General features: G+C 43.1%; 1 protein-coding gene across 7 annotated transcripts in view; it reads left to right on the top strand.

The window, feature by feature from the left end:
* DNAJB4 (DnaJ heat shock protein family (Hsp40) member B4) overlaps positions 1–13,206 on the top strand; it is a 41,445-nt gene extending 28,239 nt beyond the window's left edge. For 5 of the 7 annotated variants that reach the window (XM_048862293.2, XM_048862292.2, XM_048862294.2 and 2 more), the window contains exons 2-4: positions 2,433–2,721; positions 8,377–8,951; positions 11,207–13,206. In XM_048862293.2, coding sequence (XP_048718250.1) covers positions 2,511–2,721; positions 8,377–8,951; positions 11,207–11,440 — 1,020 coding nt within the window. In that variant the 5' untranslated portion in view covers positions 2,433–2,510 and the 3' untranslated portion in view covers positions 11,441–13,206. Of the gene's footprint in view, positions 1–2,432; positions 2,722–2,853; positions 2,876–8,376; positions 8,952–11,206 lie in introns of those variants that run through there. The other 2 variants (XM_075131711.1, XM_048862295.2) reach the window with 2 other exon arrangements.
* Positions 13,207–20,171: the final 6,965 nt, after the last annotated feature.

Raw genomic sequence — 20,171 nt, 5'->3', positions numbered from 1 at the left:
ATATTTTTCCTAAAATTATAGTAATCACTCTTAAATATATAGCCTTTTTGACCAGATGGTTACAACTTCTTGACCTAATACCCAGCTAAGAGCCAAATGAGATCTTGAATATGCTGGCTTGCAGGCTGTAACTTGATACCCACCCTTCTGCAGGGTGTGAGACAGAGTTGAAAGTTAAAACTTTACATCAGTGATACTCAGACCTCAGTGATTAAGGAGCCAAATTAGTAATCAGCAATACCCAAACAAGCCACAGTAGGTGAATTTATTGTTTCCTTTACTATAGTACTATAAATTCATATTTAAACAGTATGATGGGATTTGTTTAGTTTATATAATTCTCACAGCAAAATGACTGACCAAATATTATTATTTTATCAACTACAATTGGTTAATAACATAGTAAAAGTATCCTGATTGATTAATAACTTAGACTGGTTAATAATTAAATCACACAGTGTTTTAATATCGTGAGCTGCAAAGAGCCACAGGAAACACATTACAGAGCCACTTGCAGATCCAGAGCGTCCTGAGTATCCCTGCTTTACGTAAATCATCGTATGAAGTGATTGGGTATCTATCCCAACTTTAACTTGTTTACTTATCAAAAATCAAATGGCTTTGTCTCAGAAGTCTCTATTAATTATTGTACTGAGACTTGTATCAGCATCTTGTTGAAACCAGTATTCTACTGCTTATATTGTACAGTGTAACATATAGAAAGGAATGTGGCCAGTTTCTGCATGTGATGTTTTAAACCAGTAATGCGTCAAGTTGTATCATTGTTATACTTTATTGTGCTTACTACCTAACTGGCAATAAAGTAGTACTTTATCAGATTGACTGGAATCCTGTGTATTGTATTTATCAGTCTGGAATCCTGTGTATTGGGTGGAAATCGATTAATTTGGGCTTGTAATGAAGTGAAATGAGGCTACTGAAAAGTTTGATTTTATCGTGAATTTTAAATGTGCTTTTAATCCGTACAAAAAAGGTGCCAGTTTATGTTGGTAGTTTGTCACCTTAGCAGTTGTGCATTCTTACATGGCATAAGAACCTAAATAGATTAGTGTGCACGTCAGGAATTGAAATTTCCAACTCATTTCCATAGGCGGTTTTATAACTGTCAGACAGCTAGGTTTTCAGTGCCCACTGACGAGGTCTGGATTCAGACCAATGACCTACAGCAGTGGTTGCCAACCGGTCGTTCGCGACTGATTGGTTGATCCTAGAGGATCTCCCAGGCGATCGCAATGTCCGGTGGAAGTGCAGTGTGGCTACTACTAAGGCAGACTCCCTGCCAACCCCGGCTCCACACCGCTCCCAGAAGTCGCCACTGCAGCCCTGGAGTTGGGGGGGGGGCAGGGATCTCCTTCAGTGTGCCTGCCTACAAGCACCGCCCCCACAGCTCCCATTAGCCAGGAGAGCTGCGGGGGCGGTGCTTGCAGAGAGGGGCAGCACATGGAACCACGTGCCCTCCACCCCACCCCAGGGGTGTAGGGTGCGTTGGCCCCTTCCGGGAGCAATGTGGGGCCAGGGTAGGTAGGGAGCTTGCCTTAGCCTCGCTGCGCCCGCCACCAACCGGGAGCCACCGGAGGTAGAGGTAAGTGCTGCCTGGCGGGAGGCTGCACCTGAGCCCTGAGTCCCCTCCTGGAGGCAGCATCCCAAACCCCCTCCTGCACCCCAAACCCCAGCCCTGAGCTCCCTTCCGGAGCCAGCACCCCATACCCCCTCCTGCCCCCCAACCCTCTGCTCCAGCCCTGCCCCACCTCCCAGAGCCAGCACCCTGTACCCCCTCCTGCGCCCAAACTCCCTCCTAAAGCTTGCACTCCAACCCCCTGCTCCAGGCTTAGCCCGGAGCCCCTTCTCACACTGCAAACCCCTCGGCCCCAGCACAGAGTCCACACCCCCTCCCAAATCCCTGGTCCAGCCTAGTGAAAGTGAGTGAGGGTGGGGGAGAGTGAGCGACCCAGGGAGAGAAGGGAGACGGAATGAGCAGGGCGGGGCCTCGGGGAAGGGGCGGGGAAATCCTGGGTTGCCCTTAGATTCAAAAAGTGATCTTGGGTGTAAAAAGGTTGGAGACCACTGACCTACAGGTTCCGGGGTCTGATAGTAAGATACAGAGCTTATTTATCACTCAAAAGAGAGAAATGGAAATTGAACAGTTAATTGGAAGGCAGAGGAAACAGCTGTGCAGAGAATGTTTTGGCTGTGAGCAGTCTGGGAAATGACGTTCTGTAGCATTTGCTGTTCTAGAAAGAGCGGAGACACGTAGTATAAATAGGAGGGCTCTGGAGAGGGCTGTCTCTCTACCACTGTGTATATTTATCTATAAATGAGCAACAGGGGAGGGAATCAAATAAGGGTAAGCAGTCTACCCACTGCTTAGAGTACCAACAGCTTTGCTGATTTGTGCTATTTTTTCCCCCCAGTATCACTGCATTACTCAGGCACAGGACACTGATTTCTTCATATCAAGGGAAACTAAAATTCATCTAACAACACTCAGAATGGGAAAAGATTATTATTCAATTTTGGGAATTGAAAAAGGGGCTTCTGAAGAAGATATCAAAAAGGCTTACCGAAAACAAGCCCTTAAATGGCATCCGGATAAGAACAAATCCTCCCACGCAGAGGAAAAATTCAAAGAGGTTGCAGAAGCCTATGAAGTCCTGAGTGATCCCAAAAAGAGAGACATTTATGATCAGTTTGGGGAGGAAGGTAAGTATTTCTCTTACTCAGTATCTATCTGTGCTACACTCTTACAATGGACACTTAGTTGTGCTGAATGCCACAAGACAAGAAGAAAGTTTGTATTTATCCATGCATGTACTGATTTGGACAATGACTGTTTGCTTCTGGAGACTGATATATGGTAATTACAGAGACTTATATGTTAATAAATATATATAATCATGTATAGTGTGTCCTTCATAGTTTAGAACCATGCTTAAGTCAATTTTGTTTATTTAAAAAAAAATTAAAAAGATCCCAAATCCATCTTATAGAACTTTTTTAATGTAATAAAGATTTGTCTATGACCTATAAATACCTGGATGCATTTTATTTATTTTTGCCCCTGCGCTTTTTGAGATAGCCATCAAAATGTTACATAGAGACAGAGCGCCTCTTTGAATAATATATCTCTCAAACTTTTCATAAAGGATAATTTGCTTTTTTTGTACAAAACAAGACAGGATAATCCCTCTACTGAGCAGGAGTCCAGGTGTCCAGTCCTTAGCTGGCCTTGGCTTCTTGCCCGTAGAGGAAAGTATTTGCCTGATGTCATGAAATACCAGAACAATTTTTTAGTTCAACTGTAAACAGTAATAACGTGCCAAAGGGATGAGGCCCCAGAAATATTATATAGCCTAAAATGGTTACTTAAACAGGAAGCTCTTTCTTTTTTAATCATCAATTGTGATGGTTCCCCACCATTTTTAGGATTCAGCAGTTACTTTTTACACGCTATTTGAGACTCTAAACTGGTTAAGCACTGCCCACAGAAACTAGGTAGGCTCATTTAATCGTTAACATTCATTTGGGGCCAGATTCTGATAATTTTACTCAAGCTGAGTTGCACACTACTCCATCAGTAGTCTCATTGACAAGTAGCACTAATTGTGAAGTAAGTGCTATGCAAGATATCTGGCCCTTTATCAACATGTGTGGTGCTGTCACTGATCATTGCGTCTTTGCAAACTTTAACTTCTATAAATGAGGCAAATTCCATAGTCTCTTGTACCACTGTGAAATGAGAGAATTCTGGAACTACAAGTCTTTACTGATGTTTCCACAGGTTCTCATGTCATTCCTAAGACTCTGATACCTGACCCGATTCTATTATCTGGGATTACTAAGGGCTCATGCATCTCCTTTGGTATTAGGCCCAGATTTATAAAGTATTCCATCATTGCTGCACTCAGCATTGTAATGCCTAAGTCTCATTTTCAAAAGGGGTTTAAGCACTTGACTGTTAATGGGATTTAGGCTCCTAAATTCCCAAGCCCCTTTTGGAAATGAGTCTTGGGCTCCTAAATCAATTAGGCATTGCAATGCTAAGTGCAGCAATGCCTAAATAGCTGTAAAAATCTTGCCCTTAATCTTTTTGCCTTATTGCTTTTTTCCCTTTAGCTCTGTTTGTTCTTCTTTCCTATATGCAAGTACTTAATTAATCTACAGCTTAGGTAATACTCAAACCATTCCAGTGCAGTAGCACTTCCTAACCCCCTCCTAAAAATATCGTTAGTCAGATTCTCCTAAGAGTGGAGGGCAAGGCATATAAAGCAGTGTAGCCTTTGGCAGTGTGGCATTGCATACCTGAAACAGAGGCTCAAAGCATGTTCTTCTGTTTATTTTAGGCATAATATTAACAAAAGTATTGACAAGTTCCTGCAGCTATGTGTCTGGAAATATCCCTTGTCGCCTGAATGGCTGCCTAAGCTCTGTCATTGTTGTCCAGAATGTAGTCAGTAGTTGTAAAGCTCTGTGATTGTTTTACAACCATGGAACCTGATGTACTTTCAGCAAAAACTATTCAGTATCTATTCTAGGAAGTATCATTCCACTAATCACATGACACAGTTTGTCATGCATTTGTTTGACAATACCAGTACTTCATTTAAAAAAAAAAATTTGAAAAACGTTTAGTGTAGCATTTGCCATAGCAAAACTAGAGTTATGATTGAGATGCCATTTCCATTCTAATGCCCCCTCTGCAGTTGTTCAGAACTTTATCAAAACATTCCTTTAGGGCTCAAACCTTTTGTGCTTGGGTTTAATCCAAATTTGTTTAACTTTTTAATTTGAGTAAAATCAGTTCAGTCATCCTGGAATTAAACAAATATTAAAAATCCATTCCTCATATCTGGATTAAATGTATTTGTTCAAGTTGGACACTTGTCTCGTTTTAGAGTCCTTTTTAGAGAAAGAAAAGCAATACATTTTTGAAGAAGATCAGTTTGGGGTTTTTGAATTTGGAAATAGTAAATGCTAAGGCCTATGGGTTGCTGCTTTGTGCTGTGCCACTGGTGGAAAGTGGCCCTAAAGTCAGCATTACATGGGAGGATCACCCCTGTGTAGCTGTAGCACCAACTGGGGAACTCCTACGCTGACTCTTTCCCTGATGCCAGTGTGGAGGGAGTGACTGGGCTCCTTTATACTTAGCTGATACTTGGCTGCCGTATTGATCTCTTGCCAACCGCCAATGGTCCAATAACATCCTTTCAGAATGGTCTGTGTTGTGCTAGGCAACTGACTTGGGCCCAGGATCAAGAGGATGCAAAGGCCACTTTTTCCCTCTGCCACAGTTTTAGGGTAACTCACCCTTCTTGGTCCTTAAAGGTTTCACTCTCAGCCATCAGTTCTCCTGGGCAGAGATCCATGCCTCAGTCAGAAGGGAGTGGGATTTTTAAGGATGCACATCTCCCTGATCTACACTGTGATATCCCCAGCCTAGAAGGCCATGGCCTGTGCTTTGCTTTTTCTCTGAGGGCTGTGACCAATATTTGGTCTGCAGTTACAAGTTACTACACAGCTTCTTCCAAGCAAGCACATTTATTCTGAAGGTAGAAGCATTACAGAGAAAGCATATAAAAACATTCCCATGTGCTAAAAATCTTACCAGAGGTCACCCACCCCCAACTCAGCACAGGTGTTAGGTCTTCAAACCCCACAACTGTTTTTTCCTCCTTGTTACAAGGTCATATCAGTCTTTAGAGCAGGAACCAGAACAATGGCCCTGCATCAATTTAAGCTCAGGTTATTTATCTACAAGTCCTTTCTTTGTCTCTTGATCACTGGCGAATCCAGTTTGAACCAGAATATGTGAGCCTCCACGGGAGGTGGTACTTCTCTTGAGGTGTTAGAACCTGAGTGATTTGCCTTAATCATCCCCTACTGTTTTTACTTCCTGGAGGAATTGTGGTAATCCTCCCCACTGTGGAGTGCATACCGTCCCTGGCCCACAAAGATACATAAACCATTTATACACTTAATTCAATATGGTCTCCCAAAGATATGTTAGGAAGTTGCCTTATCTGACTCTCACTCCTCCATTTGAGCTGCACTATATGCTAATCAGCTGCAGCTGAGGACCTAGCATTAAAAATTTATGCATGGTTTATGAATACTTTGAATTCAGCTTTTCTTTTAAAAGATCTGTCTCTAACATGGATTAGAAAGTAGGATGCATGCTGAACTGCTTTATCATAGAATATTAGGGTTGGAAGGGACCTCGAGGTCGTCTAGTCCAACCCCCCTGCTCAAAGCAAGACCAATCCCCAATTTTTGCCCCAGATCTCTAAATGGCCCCCTCAAGGATTGAATTCACAGCCCTGGGTTTAGCAGGCCAATGCTCAAACCACTGAGGTATCCCTCCCTTATGCTTTAGCATAAGACTAAATCCATAACTGCTTAAGGGCCTTAGAAGGAAAATGGTTGCATATAGTGCAGAGCTACCTTAATCTTACGAGGCAGCTTAGTGGTTAAGTGTTGCTGAGATGCTTAAGTATTTAGAACTGAAGGCCTCCTTAAGGACTGAGTGCCTTTGGCCTTAAAACCTCTTAAGCAAGGTCTGAGGAGTCAGGGTGAGAGTGGGGGAGGGAATTAACCAGTAGGAAGAAGTATATGGAGGTCATTAGCAATGGAAGGGAGGTAGAAAAGAACTGTTTGTTGCGTGAGGTATGGTCTGGAGCCACAGAGTAGAGGTAGAAGATAACTGGGTGGGTGCTGGGGACTGTGGTAAATGAAAAGCTGGGCATGAGAAAACTGTCACCTGAAGGAAGTGGAAGGAAGATCTCACACTGGGAAGAATGGGGACAACCAATATGAAGAAGAGAAAGAAATAGTAGTCAATTAGTTGAGAAAGGAGATTGAACAATAAAGGACTCCTAGAGATGATGATGGGTTTTTTTGTTTTGTGTTTTTGTGGGGGAGTAAAATCTTGGATGGCCTGGGAAGAGGAGTGGAGAGTGGGAATTTTTACTAAGGAAGTGATAGGATGAGTTTGGTGGTTAGAGATAGCAAAGCTTCTTTACCTTTAAAGTCTCTTTTTAATCTCATAAAGTATCTAGAGCATAGGTTCTCAAACTGGGGGGTCACAGTCTCCTCCCACAAAAAAGTTTCCGGGGGTCACAAGCACCTCCCTTTCTTCATCACTAGATGGGAGTGGGGGCTTTTTCTGTTTGTAACATGCAGGTGCAGTCCGGAAAAGGTCAAGAACCACTAGCTTAGAGTATTTGATAAACATAACTGAAAATTTCTAACTAATAAAGGAGCCTGCCTTTTTAACTTTTTTCTGTTTACTATTGTTTGACTTTGAAAACTTCAAGGAAATTAAATACAAAAACTAGTTAATGCAGCATTAAATTTGAGAAATCAAGCACCCAAAGAAGTCAGAAATTTTGAAAGTCAAAGTTTCTACAATATTAACTCTTCCACATAGTACAAATGTAAGATTTACTGTTTCTGGGAGGTTTTTAATGCTGGGTTGCTACTGATGGAAAATAGCTTTTAATAAACAAAAATGTGGCCTCACTTTTCTGGTTTGCTGCACTCCTTTCAACTTTCTCTTTCCTCTCCATTCCCAGATTATAACCCCCCAAGAAACAAAGCAAAACACAGTGTTTCCATTATCTCAGACTTGGTGAAGTCCTGTTTCCAAAACAATAGAAGGGGATTATGCTTTCTGTTATCCATTCATACCAATGTGCTTTATGGCTAGCTGTTGATTTATGGTAGTTTCCTAAAATAGCACAGAATTTGACCCACTCTGTCTGACTTACACCCTGTGCAATCCCATTGATCTCAAGAGCACAGAAATTGGCCTAGTCTGATTAGAAACGGAGCATATTTGAAGCTTTAAATATAATACAACTTTATATATTCCATACCTATAGTGGCCTTGACGGGCTTAACCCTAGTCCCATTGAGCAGATCCTTAGTTAAAAAAATTACATGGGAATATGGTCTTTAAGATCATGCAGACAGAGAACACTCATCATTTTCAGCACACTATTAAAACATTATTTACAATCCAGTCATTTCAATGAGTGACCAATTATTAAATAGATTTGCTGCTGATGGGGCATCTTATTTTAGGAAACAATTCTAAATCTTCAGAGTTACTCCAGGTTGTATGATGATGAGTAGTTGCTACTCTACAGTCCACTGGCAAGTAGGGTGAGGTCTCTTTAAAGAGGAGCCCTTCAATCTCTGCTTACTGTTCTATGTTTGTGCAGTTGTTAAACTACAAGTCCTTTCAGTATTTGTTTGTGACTCAAGACAAAACTGTATTTTACTCTTTATGTTGTTAATAAGTACCAGGATTGAAAACTAGTATGGACTTTCCTAACCTTGTCCATATGTCCCAATTAGGGTTGAAAGGAGGAGCTGGAGGACCCGATGGACAGGGTGGCACCTTTCGATACGCTTTCCATGGTGACCCACATGCCACATTTGCAGCATTTTTTGGTGGCACAAATCCTTTTGAGATCTTCTTTGGGAGAAGAATGCCTAGTGGCAGAGACACTGAAGACATGGAAGTGGATGGTGATCCTTTTGGATCTTTCACTAGTTTTAGCATGAATGGATTTCCAAGAGAGAGGAATACAGTTGGTAGCCAGCCTCGTCGTAAACAAGATCCCCCGATTATCCATGAACTTAAAGTATCATTGGAAGAGATATATCATGGCTGCACAAAAAGGATGAGAATTTCCCGAAAAAGGCTGAACCCAGATGGCAGAAGTGTGCGAACGGAGGACAAAATCCTCACCATTGAGATCAAGAGAGGGTGGAAAGAAGGCACTAAAATCACTTTCCCAAAAGAAGGAGATGAAACACCCAATACTATCCCAGCCGATATTGTTTTTGTCATTAAAGACAAAAGTCACTCGCTCTTCAAGAGAGATGGTTCAAATATTATCTATCCTGTTAAAATAAGTTTGAGGGAGGTAAGTTTTGTGTTAGTTGATGGCGCAAATGAAATATAAAAAGAAATTGTCTTAGCATGGTGTTGTGGCTACACTGCAGAAAATAAATCTGTAGCAATTATCATAATTCAGCACTCCAGTTCTCTAGCTAATACAATTTAATCAGACTAAGTATAGTGCATAGTTATCAGTACCAGAATCATTGGCTTTTTTTACTGGGGTCTGCATCATATGTTGTTAAGTTTTGTCTATGGCAACATACAGAACGATCTGTGAGAAAGGAAAGTAGAGCATATTTGCCATTTTTCTAAGTTTTCGTACTACAGTAAGTACAATAGCTTTCTATATGTAAATGCAGATTGGGTTGAAGTAACAATGAATGCATCCAATGTAATGGACTCCTTTCTGCTATGATATACCGTCCTTATCATTTCTGGAGTAGAAAGTATCTAGAACGCACGTCTAGAATATTTTCACAGCTCACCAATGGAGCTTAATTTAGCAAACTTGCAAAATATCTTTCCTTTCATATCAACACATTTCAGTGTGCTTTTAGAATATATGGAGGTGGATTTCATGAGGATAAATTGTGAGCAGGTGTTATGGGAGTTATATGTGATGATAAAAATAAGTTCATATCTTCTTTTTTAAATGCACTCCAAAGACCAAAGTAGTTTTGCTTTCAGAAACAAAAATAAGAGATTGGAGAGTGTTTTCTTTAGTGTTTGAAGACAGTTAAAGGAATTGATTTTCCCCAAAATGAATCAAGTCTGTATTTTTTAAAATGTAGCATTAAGGAATAGTGAGAATAAACAAATCTCAAGCGATGTGCAGAGGACATGCAAAGAAAGTCTGCCTGTATTCTGAACTTTAAAAAAATATATATTTTTTTAGATTTTTCATGAGATGAACCACATAATACAAGAGGAAAAGCAGTATGTAATGACAGGATGGGTAATGTGGTTTCTGCATAAATATCATAATTCTTCCACTGAGTCCAAATAACACTGAGTTTTGTCAGCACAGATTAAGTACATAGAGGGTAGGTGGAAAACAAAAGCAATCCTTGCAGGCCAGAAGTACAGTATTAAATGCATAAGTATTTAGATAAAAGAGGAGATTAGTGGGAATTATTGCTATTAAAAAACAAAGTGCTTAGTTTGTTTTTGTTTTTTCCAAGAAATTATATCTTGATACAGAGAAGGTAAATTCTTGGTTTGTATTTTAATATTTACTTTAATTTGAACATCACAAATGTGCACGTAAAAGGACACTGTGAAGATTGATAGCAGAGTTGAGCAAATAATGGATTTTTTTTTTGGTTTGCAGATCAAACCAAAAAATCTAGGAGGGAAAAGAAAATCCCATTTGATTTAAAACCAAAACCATTTTTTTTTCAAAATGTTTATTTTGAATTGACCAAAACGTTTTGGTCTATTCAAAACAAAACGTTTTTGGGTCAGCCATTTCAGGTGGTTTTCCAACCCTCCTCCCCTGCTTTTTTTTTTTTTTTTTAATTGGCCAAATTTGAATTCAAAATGCCATTTCAAAATGAAACATTTCAAATTGTTTGAGGTTGTTGTTTTTTTTTTTCTGGGCCACAACTATTCATTGAATTCAATCAAAATTCTCAAACTGGTTTGGGACACCAGAAAATGCCTTTTTTTTTTTTTTTTTAACCAACAAAAAAAATCTTAGCCACATGTTTTTTGCCCAGCTCTATCAAAAAGGCTCCACGTAAATGTCAGACACTAGCCCTAAAATAATTTTAAAAAGCAAAGTATGAGCAAACCAAGCGTTGCAAGAGTCTTACAATGAATAAATACTCTATGTAACCCGAAGTGCAATGGAGCTAGGACTCTTGAATTTCTAATGACAGCTGAGATGCTGCTTGTTTGGTAGAGATTCATGAGCAGAAGACAGTGGGAGTCCTGAGCGTATTTGTTCTGTTTGTACTGATCACAGCATTATCTGTTGATGTTTAGGATGCGGCACCAGGGAGTAAACCCTTTCCTGACTGCTTTAGATGTTATTCTGGGGCACTGACAATTGTTTTGATATTGGAGAGAACATTGGTAATAAAACAAGCATCCCTTTTAAAGGGAGCTACATAAGTTATTGTCTTTCAGTTTTGACAGTTCTCTTCAGTTATGCAAAATAATCCATGTATTCACAATATCATCTTTTTCTAATTCTGTAATCTGAATATTCAGTTTTCAGTACAAATAAGCTTTTGATGGTTGCCTCTTTCTCATGATATGAACTATTTATTTTAGGCTTTATGCGGCACCTCGGTCACCGTGCCAACAATAGAAGGAAGAACCATACCTATGACAGTAAATGAGGTTGTAAAGCCTGGGATGAGGAGAAGAATTATAGGATATGGGTTGCCATTTCCCAAAAATCCCGACCAACGTGGCGACTTAATTATAGAATTTGAAGTAAATTTCCCAGACAATATTCCTCCAGCATCAAAAGAAGTACTTAGGAGAAATCTTCCTGTTTCATAAAGGAATGGACTGTGTTAACACTGTTTCAGCAGGACACTGAAAATGCAGAAGACTGGCAAGTTCATGCTGTAAAAGTGCAATCTATATCCATTTGTGGAATATTCATTTTCTTTTGTGGGGTGGAGGGAGGGAATATTGTAATGCTGCATGAGAAGAGAATGGTTAAATACAAGTCACGCGGGTGACTCTTGCAGTAAAACATACAGGGAAAACCACTCACTGTATCTTACTTAGATCTTCCTAATCAGAGAGTTTATTCAGTATTTTGCTTACATGTAAAATGTAATCATTTTGCAAAAGCTCAGTGCACATATTTCTAATAAAGTACTTGAGCATCCAAGTACTTTATTTTATGTATCTCTAGATTATCTATGTGATGCTACCCACTAATATCAGAAGTCAGAATTCTTATTAGAAATACGCTCATGTAATATCCACAGATATTTAAAGAGACTAAAGCATTAACTGACTCCATTTAGATATGAAGGCCCACATGCTACCTTCCATTTCACAAAGCAAAGACTAGCTAAATCTGTTTGTAGAGCTCCTGAACCCACAAAAGAGTGTGAGCCTTCTCCCAGCTGCCCCAGAAGCTGCCCCAGCTGCTCTGGGGAAAGGTGTAGCCACACTGTGACATGCTCCCTTCAGAAATCCAGCTGGGGAATACTACTAATCGGTGCTAACACCCATTCCCTAGGGATGGATTTCAGTCCAACCATTGGCAGGACGACATGGTATCTTGGCTCTAGAAGGAGCCATGCTGTCCTTTTGTGGAAGGTTGCCCGTGGAACGGTGTAAATAAAGGCACTTGGCTTACACACACACACTTCAAGATCATGCAGATCTCAGGACATCTGTAGAATTCAAGGGCTGAACCGTCTACCACTTCCGTAAGAGAGAAGGGACAAAACCCAGCTCCCAGCTAAAGGATTCTGAGGAAACTTTTTGGGCCTGACCCAAAGTTCATTTAAGCCAGTGGAAGTCTTTCCATCAATTTAGTGGGCTTGGATAAGTTCCTTTGTGAATAGAAACATGACTTTCCTAGCCCTTAAGGTGAAAACACATATATAGGGGAAGGAGAGAGCTCTCAGTAATTGAGTCTAGTATTATAACATGCTATAGGGCTGGTTCCCTTGGTTGCAGTATGATTTTGGTCATATAATTGCCTTGCAGACTTACTTTCATAACTTAGGTTTTAAAAACATGCCACAGTGCTTTAATAATGACATTCTTAAGGGAAGATTTATTTTTCTTTATAAGAAGAAAATATTACTCTTATTAGCAGTCATTCATTTACCTGTGGAAATCTTCTAGTTACCTGCTCTGGGTAATTTAGGTTATAACAGGGTGTTTAGCAACATCATATAAATGATTTTCTGTAGGAAGGTGGATTATGAGAGTTGGGGTTAATTTAGTTAGCCTTTTTTTAATGAGCCCTTGCACAGAAGAATCCCACTTCAATTTTTCAAAGGAACACATTCCTAAAAGATACTGTCAATTTTTTAACTACAGTTTCTCTTTCATACAGCTGACACATATGATAGTGTAAATCATATTCATTTGCAGTCCTAAACAAGCAGGGAACCTGAACAGTAGCTGGAGTGATACTACAAAGGGAAAAAAAGTTTTAAAATTAACTGCTACCTACTGCTTATGCCTATTGTTATCCTTATATATTGTGTTCATGCATTTAAAAGATTTCCAGTTTCAGTATGTTCTGTATGGCATTTCTCATGTGTTTTTTAATAAACTTGTTTTTAACTTTTTTTTTTATTTTTTGCCATAACCACATGCCATAAACTCTGCGAAGAGCAAATGAGGCTGAGCATTTGAAACCAAATCTTGGGCACCCATAATCTAAGTAGCTACAATACTTAGAATAACTGCAGATATTTTTCAATGTCCAACTTCAGGTCAGAGCAGCAGGGCTGAATTGGCAGAATTCCATAGTAGTCCCTAATAGTGAATGTTTACACATACGGAAAACTAAGCTCTTTTATTTCACCATTTCTGAATATGGTGTAAAACTTAAAGTACAGAAAAAGCTGCCACATCATTCTGAAACATTTTACAGTTTTCTCTGTGGAAGGAATATTTTTTTTCACAGAATGCAGTCAGCCTGTGGAACGCATTGCCACTACTATTGGTGAGGAGATGAGTTTAGCAGGGTTCAAAAAGGAATTAGACACCTTGTATAGATAACAGATAAAACTTTCAAAAAGTGCCTAAGGACTAGATTTGTTAAGGGATTTTGGTACCTAAACCAGCAGCCAGGTGCCTAATGGGATTTTCAAAAGCATCAAGATGCCTCACTCCCATTGAAATCAATAGGAGTCGGGCACCTGGGCACTCGTGAAAACCCTACTAGGAACTTTGCTGCTGGTTTAAGCACCCAAATCCTTTTTAGAAAATCTGGCCCTGAGTTCCTTTTTTTTTTTTCCAGAAGGGACTAAGGCTACTCTAAACTAGAAAGTTAGTTAGGTTGGTTTAACTATGTCGGTCAGGGGTGTGAAAAGTTAAGCCAACCTAAGTCCCTGTGTAGACAGCACTAGGTTGACAGAAGAATTCTACCATCTCTTGGGAAGGTGGATTACCTACTAAACCAATGGGAGGATTCTCCCTTTGGCATAGGTAGTGTCTACGCTGAAGTGCTATAGTGGCACAGCTGTAGCGTTTTACCCTTAGGTGCTTATGGCTTATTGAAAGTCAATAGGACTTAGGGCCAGATTCCTAAAGGAATTTAGGCGCTTAAAGAGGCAGATAGGTGCCTAATTCAACCAGGTAGGTACCACTGAAATTTTCAAAGCCAAAGGTCAGGTGACTCCTCAAACACCCTCTCCCAACTGCTCAAGTCCTTTAGATACTTACATTTCTGCATAAGTGCTGCTGTGACCCTAAAGCTAACATGTTGCTTGGAGCCCTATCTCAAGCCAAAGCTCTGGAGACCCTAAAGCTGATTTTAAAACTAGGTACAGAAACGTCTATCTCAGCAGCAGGGCCTGATCCCATAAGTGTGCTTTGAGCACATCTAAGACCTGCTACCAGTCAGACCCTGCAGAAGGAGGGCCAGATGTAGGCTACCAATAGGTGGAGTGACAGCACCTACAGAAAGACAGCCAAGAGTTCAGGGTAATGTAGGGTGAGCGTGAGGGAGATACAGAGCATGAGCAGGAGGTAGGTAGTAGCCCATGCCTTCGAAGCCGAAAAAACGTCTAAGTGGCTGAGCTGGCTTAGGTGCTGCACTCTGGGAGAAGATTCATGGATGAAGATCCCTACCTCTAGCCCGTCAGCCACATGTACCAGGTGAGCAGCTTAGATGACTAAGCCCCTCTCCTAAGCTAGCCAGGAGTGAAATGGTTAAGTGGCTCCCCTCTCCCAGCTGCCTAGCTTCTGACAATTCTTTTGTGGGGCTTATCTACATGTGGGTTTTAAGCCAGATCAAATCAAGTTAATCCAGTTTGACCACATGTCCACACAATACAACCCATCATTTGCACTAACTCCACATTTACTGGGAACTCTGGAATCCTCTTGCAAAGTGGACTAGGTTTGCTTATCAGAGGGTAAGCAGGTGTGACTCAGGACCCTGATGACAGCCACCTGGAAAGCCAGCTACAGTTCTGCCCTGATGCAACAAACCCTGATTTCTGCCCTGCTTCAGCTGAGCCTGATTCCTAGCAAAAACCTGGGCCAAGGCCAAAGAGTCAAATCCCCTGTAGGGAACTATGGCATGTAAGTATCTATCTTTACAATTCATTATTGTTGCAGATGGGAGCTAGGAGTTCCCGTCTTTCCGGCCCGCCATATTACTTCAATATGGCACCATTGCAGTCTGTATCATTGTTCCCCTTCACCCTGTCCTGTGATAGATTTTAAAACCAAAAGCATTCATTTGTGCAAAATTCAACAGTTTATTGAGACGGTGCTTACAGGAAAATAAATTTGGTTAGTTTTCATGAGATATAACTGCCCGTTGTATGCCCAGTCAAGGCACAAACAATACTGCTCCGTGTTGAGGTACAAATGGCTGTAACTTTCATAGTATCTGACAATCACTGTAAGGGTATGTCTACACTACGGAATAAGGTCGAATTTATAGAAGTCGGTTTTTTAGAAATCGGTTTTATATATTCGAGTGTGTGTGTCCCCACAGAAAATGCTCTAAGTGCATTAACTCGGCGGAGTGCTTCCACAGTACCGAGGCTAGAGTCGACTTCCGGAGCGTTATACTGTGGGTAGCTATCCCACAGTTCCCGCAGTCTCCGCTGCCCATTGGAATTCTGGGTTGAGATCCCAATGCCTGATGGGGCTAAAACATTGTCGCGGGTGGTTCTGGGTACATATCGTCAGGCCCCCGTTCCCTCCCTCCCTCCGTGAAAGCAAGGGCAGACAATCATTTCACGCCTTTTTTCCTGAGTTACCTGTGCAGACGCCATACCACGGCAAGCATGGAGCCCGCTCAGGTAACCGTCACCCTATGTCTCCTGGGTGCTGGCAGACGCGGTACGGCATTGCTACACAGTAGCAGCAACCCCTTGCCTTGTGGCAGCAGACGGTACAGTACGACTGGTAGCCGTCATCGTCATGTCCGAGGTGCTCCTGGCCACGTCGGCTGGGAGCGCCTGGGCAGACATGGGCGCAAGGACTAAATTTGGAGTGACTTGACCAGGTCATTCTCTTTAGTCCTGCAGTCAGTCCTATTGAACCGTCTTATGGTGAGCGGGCAGGCGATACGGACTGCTAGCAGTCGTACTGTACCATCTTCTGCCAGGCAGGCAAGAGATGAGGATTGCTAGCAGTCGTATTGTACCATCTTCTGCCAGGCAGGCAAGAGATGAAGATGGCTAGCAGTCGTACTGTACCATCTTCTGCCGAGCAGCCATGAGATGTGGATGGCATGCAGTCCTTCTGCACCGTCTGCTGCCAGCCAAAGATGTAAAAGATAGATGGAGTGGGTCAGAACAAGAAATAGACCAGATTTGTTTTGTACTCATTTGCCTCCTCCCCTATCTAGGGGACTCATTCCTCTAGATCACACTGCAGTCACTCACAGAGAAGGTGCAGCGAGGTAAATCTAGCCATGTATCAATCAGAGGCCAGGCTAACCTCCTTGTTCCAATAAGAATGATAACTTAGGTGCACCATTTCTTATTGGAACCCTCCGTGCAGTCCTGACTGAAATACTCCTTGATGTACAGGCACCCCCTTTGTTGATTTTAGCTCCCTGAAGCCAACCCTGTAAGCCGTGTCATCAGTCGCCCCTCCCTCCATCAGAGCAACGGCAGACAATCGTTCCGCGCCTTTTTTCTGTGCGGACGCCATACCAAGGCAAGCATGGAGGCCGCTCAGCTCACTTTGGCAATTAGGACCACATTAAACACCACACGCATTATCCAGCAGTATATGCAGCACCAGAACCTGGCAAAGCGATACCGGGCGAGGAGGCGACGTCAGCGCGGTCACGTGAGTGATCAGGACATGGACACAGATTTCTCTGAAAGCATGGGCCCTGCCAATGCATGCATCATGGTGCTAATGGGGCAGGTTCATGCTGTGGAATGCCGATTCTGGGCTCGGGAAACAAGCACAGACTGGTGGGACCGCATAGTGTTGCAGGTCTGGGACGATTCCCAGTGGCTGCGAAACTTTCGCATGCGTAAGGGCACTTTCATGGAACTTTGTGACTTGCTTTCCCCTGCCCTGAAGCGCATGAATACCAAGATGAGAGCAGCCCTCACAGTTGAGAAGCGAGTGGCAATAGCCCTGTGGAAGCTTGCAACGCCAGACAGCTACCGGTCAGTTGGGAATCAATTTGGAGTGGGCAAATCTACTGTGGGGGCTGCTGTGATGCAAGTAGCCCACGCAATCAAAGATCTGCTGATATCAAGGGTAGTGACCCTGGGAAATGTGCAGGTCATAGTGGATGGCTTTGCTGCAATGGGATTCCCTAACTGTGGTGGGGCTATAGACGGAACCCATATCCCTATCTTGGCACCGGAGCACCAAGCCGCCGAGTACATAAACCGCAAGGGGTACTTTTCGATAGTGCTGCAAGCTCTGGTGGATCACAAGGGACGTTTCACCAACATCAACGTGGGATGTCCGGGAAAGGTGCATGATGCTCGCATCTTCAGGAACTCTGGTCTGTTTCAAAAGCTGCAGGAAGGGACTTTATTCCCAGACCAGAAAATAACTGTTGGGGATGTTGAAATGCCTATATGTATCCTTGGGGACCCAGCCTACCCCTTAATGCCATGGCTCATGAAGCCGTACACAGGCAGCCTGGACAGTAGCCAGGAGCTGTTCAACTACAGGCTGAGCAAGTGCAGAATGGTGGTAGAATGTGCATTTGGACGTTTAAAGGCGCGCTGGCGCAGTTTACTGACTCGCTTAGACCTCAGCGAAACCAATATTCCCACTGTTATTACTGCTTGCTGTGTGCTCCACAATATCTGTGAGAGTAAGGGGGAGACGTTTATGGCGGGGTGGGAGGTTGAGGCAAATTGCCTGGCTGCTGGTTACGCGCAGCCAGACACCAGGGCGGTTAGAAGAGCACAGGAGGGCGCGGTACGCATCAGAGAAGCTTTGAAAACCAGTTTCATGACTGGCCAGGCTACGGTGTGAAAGTTCTGTTTGTTTCTCCTTGATGAAACCCCCCGCCCCTTGGTTCACTCTACTTCCCTGTAAGCTAACCACCCGCCCCTCCTCCCTTCAATCACCGCTTGCAGAGGCAATAAAGTCATTGTTGCTTCACATTCATGCATTCTTTATTCATTCATCACACAAATAGGGGGATGACTACCAAGGTAGCCCAGGAGGGGTGGTGGAGGAGGGAAGGAAAATGCCACACAGCACTTTAAGCACAGCACTTTAAAAGTTTACAACTTTAAAATTTATTGAATGACAGCCTTCTTTTTTTTGGGCAATCCTCTGTGGTGGAGTGGCTGGTTGGCCGGAGGCCCCCCCACCGCGTTCTTGGGCATCTGGGTGTGGAGGCTATGGAACTTGGGGAGGAGGGCGGTTGGTTACAGAGGGGCTGCAGTGGCAGTCTGTGCTCCAGCTGCCTTTGCTGCAGCTCAACCATACACTGGAGCATACTGGTTTGGTCCTGCAGCAGCCTCAGCATTGAATCCTGCCTCCTCTCATCACGCTGCCGCCTCATTTGAGCTTCAGCCCTGTCTTCAGCCCGCCACTTACTCTCTTCAGCCTGCCACCTCTCCTCCCGGTCATTTTGTGCTTTCCTGCACTCTGACATTATTTGCCTCCACGCATTCGTCTGTGCTCTGTCAGTGTGGGAGGACAGCATGAGCTCGGAGAACATTTCATCGCGAGTGCGTTTTTTTTTTCTTTCTAAGCTTCACTAGCCTCTGGGAAGGAGAAGATCCTGTGATCATTGAAACACATTCAGCTGGTGGAGAAAAAAAAAGGGACAGCGGTATTTAAAAAGACACATTTTATAAAACAGTGGCTACACTCTTTCAGGGTAAACCTTGCTGTTAACATTACATACATAGCACATGTGCTTTCGTTACAAGGTCGCATTTTGCCTCCTCCCACCGCGTGACTACCCCCTCAACCTTCCCCCCTCCCTGTGGCTAACAGCGGGGAACATTTCTGTTTAGCCACAGGCAAACAGCCCAGCAGGAATGGGCTCCTCTGAGTGTCCCCTGAAGAAAAGCACTCTATTTCAACCAGGTGACCATGAATTATATCTCACTCTCCTGAGGATAACACAGAGAGATAAAGAATGGATGTTGTTTGAATGCCAGCAAACATACACTGCAATGCTTTGTTCTACAATGATTCCCAAGTACGTGTTACTGGCCTGGAGTGGTAAAGTGTCCTACCATGAAGGACGCAATAAGGCTGCCCTCCCCAGAAACCTTTTGCAAAGGCTTTAAGACTACATCTAGGAGAACCGCAAATGCCAGGGCAAAGTAATCCTTTCACATGCTTGCTTTTAAACCATGTATAGTGTTTTAAAAGGTACACTCACCAGAGGTCCCTTCTCCACCTGCTGGGTCCAGGAGGCAGCCTTGGGTGGGTTCGGGGGGTACTGGCTCCAGGTCTAGGGTGAGAAACAGTTCCTGGATGTCGGGAAAACCGGTTTCTCTGCTTGCTTGCTGTGAGCTATCTACAACCTCTTCCTCATCATCATCTTCTTCGTCCCCAAAACCTGCTTCCGTATTGCCTCCATCTCCATTGAAGGAGTCAAACAACACGGCTGGGGTAGTGGTGGCTGAACCCCCTAAAATGGCATGCAGCTCATCATAGAAGCGGCATGTTTGGGGCTCTGACCCAGAGCGGCTGTTCGCCTCTCTGGTTTTCTGGTAGGCTTGCCTCAGCTCCTTCAGTTTCACGCGGCACTGCTTCGGGTCCCTGTTATGGCCTCTGTCCTTCATGCCCTGGGAGATTTTCACAAAGGTTTTGGCATTTCGAAAACTGGAACGGAGTTCTGATAGCACGGATTCCTCTCCCCAAACAGCGATCAGATCCCGTACCTCCCGTTCGGTCCATGCTGGAGCTCTTTTGCGATTCTGGGACTCCATCATGGTCACCTGTGCTGATGAGCTCTGCATGGTCACCTGCAGCTTGCCACGCTGGCCAAACAGGAAATGAGATTCAAAAGTTTGCGGTTCTTTTCCTGTCTACCTGGCCAGTGCATCTGAGTTGAGAGTGCTGTCCAGAGCGGTCATAATGGAGCACTCTGGGATAGCTCCCGGAGGCCAAT

This window comes from Caretta caretta, chromosome 8, assembly GCF_965140235.1.
Source record: "Caretta caretta isolate rCarCar2 chromosome 8, rCarCar1.hap1, whole genome shotgun sequence".
NCBI lineage: Eukaryota > Metazoa > Chordata > Testudines > Cheloniidae > Caretta > Caretta caretta.
Note: the sequence above shows the minus strand (reverse complement) of the source record. Positions and strands in the feature narration are given on the sequence as shown.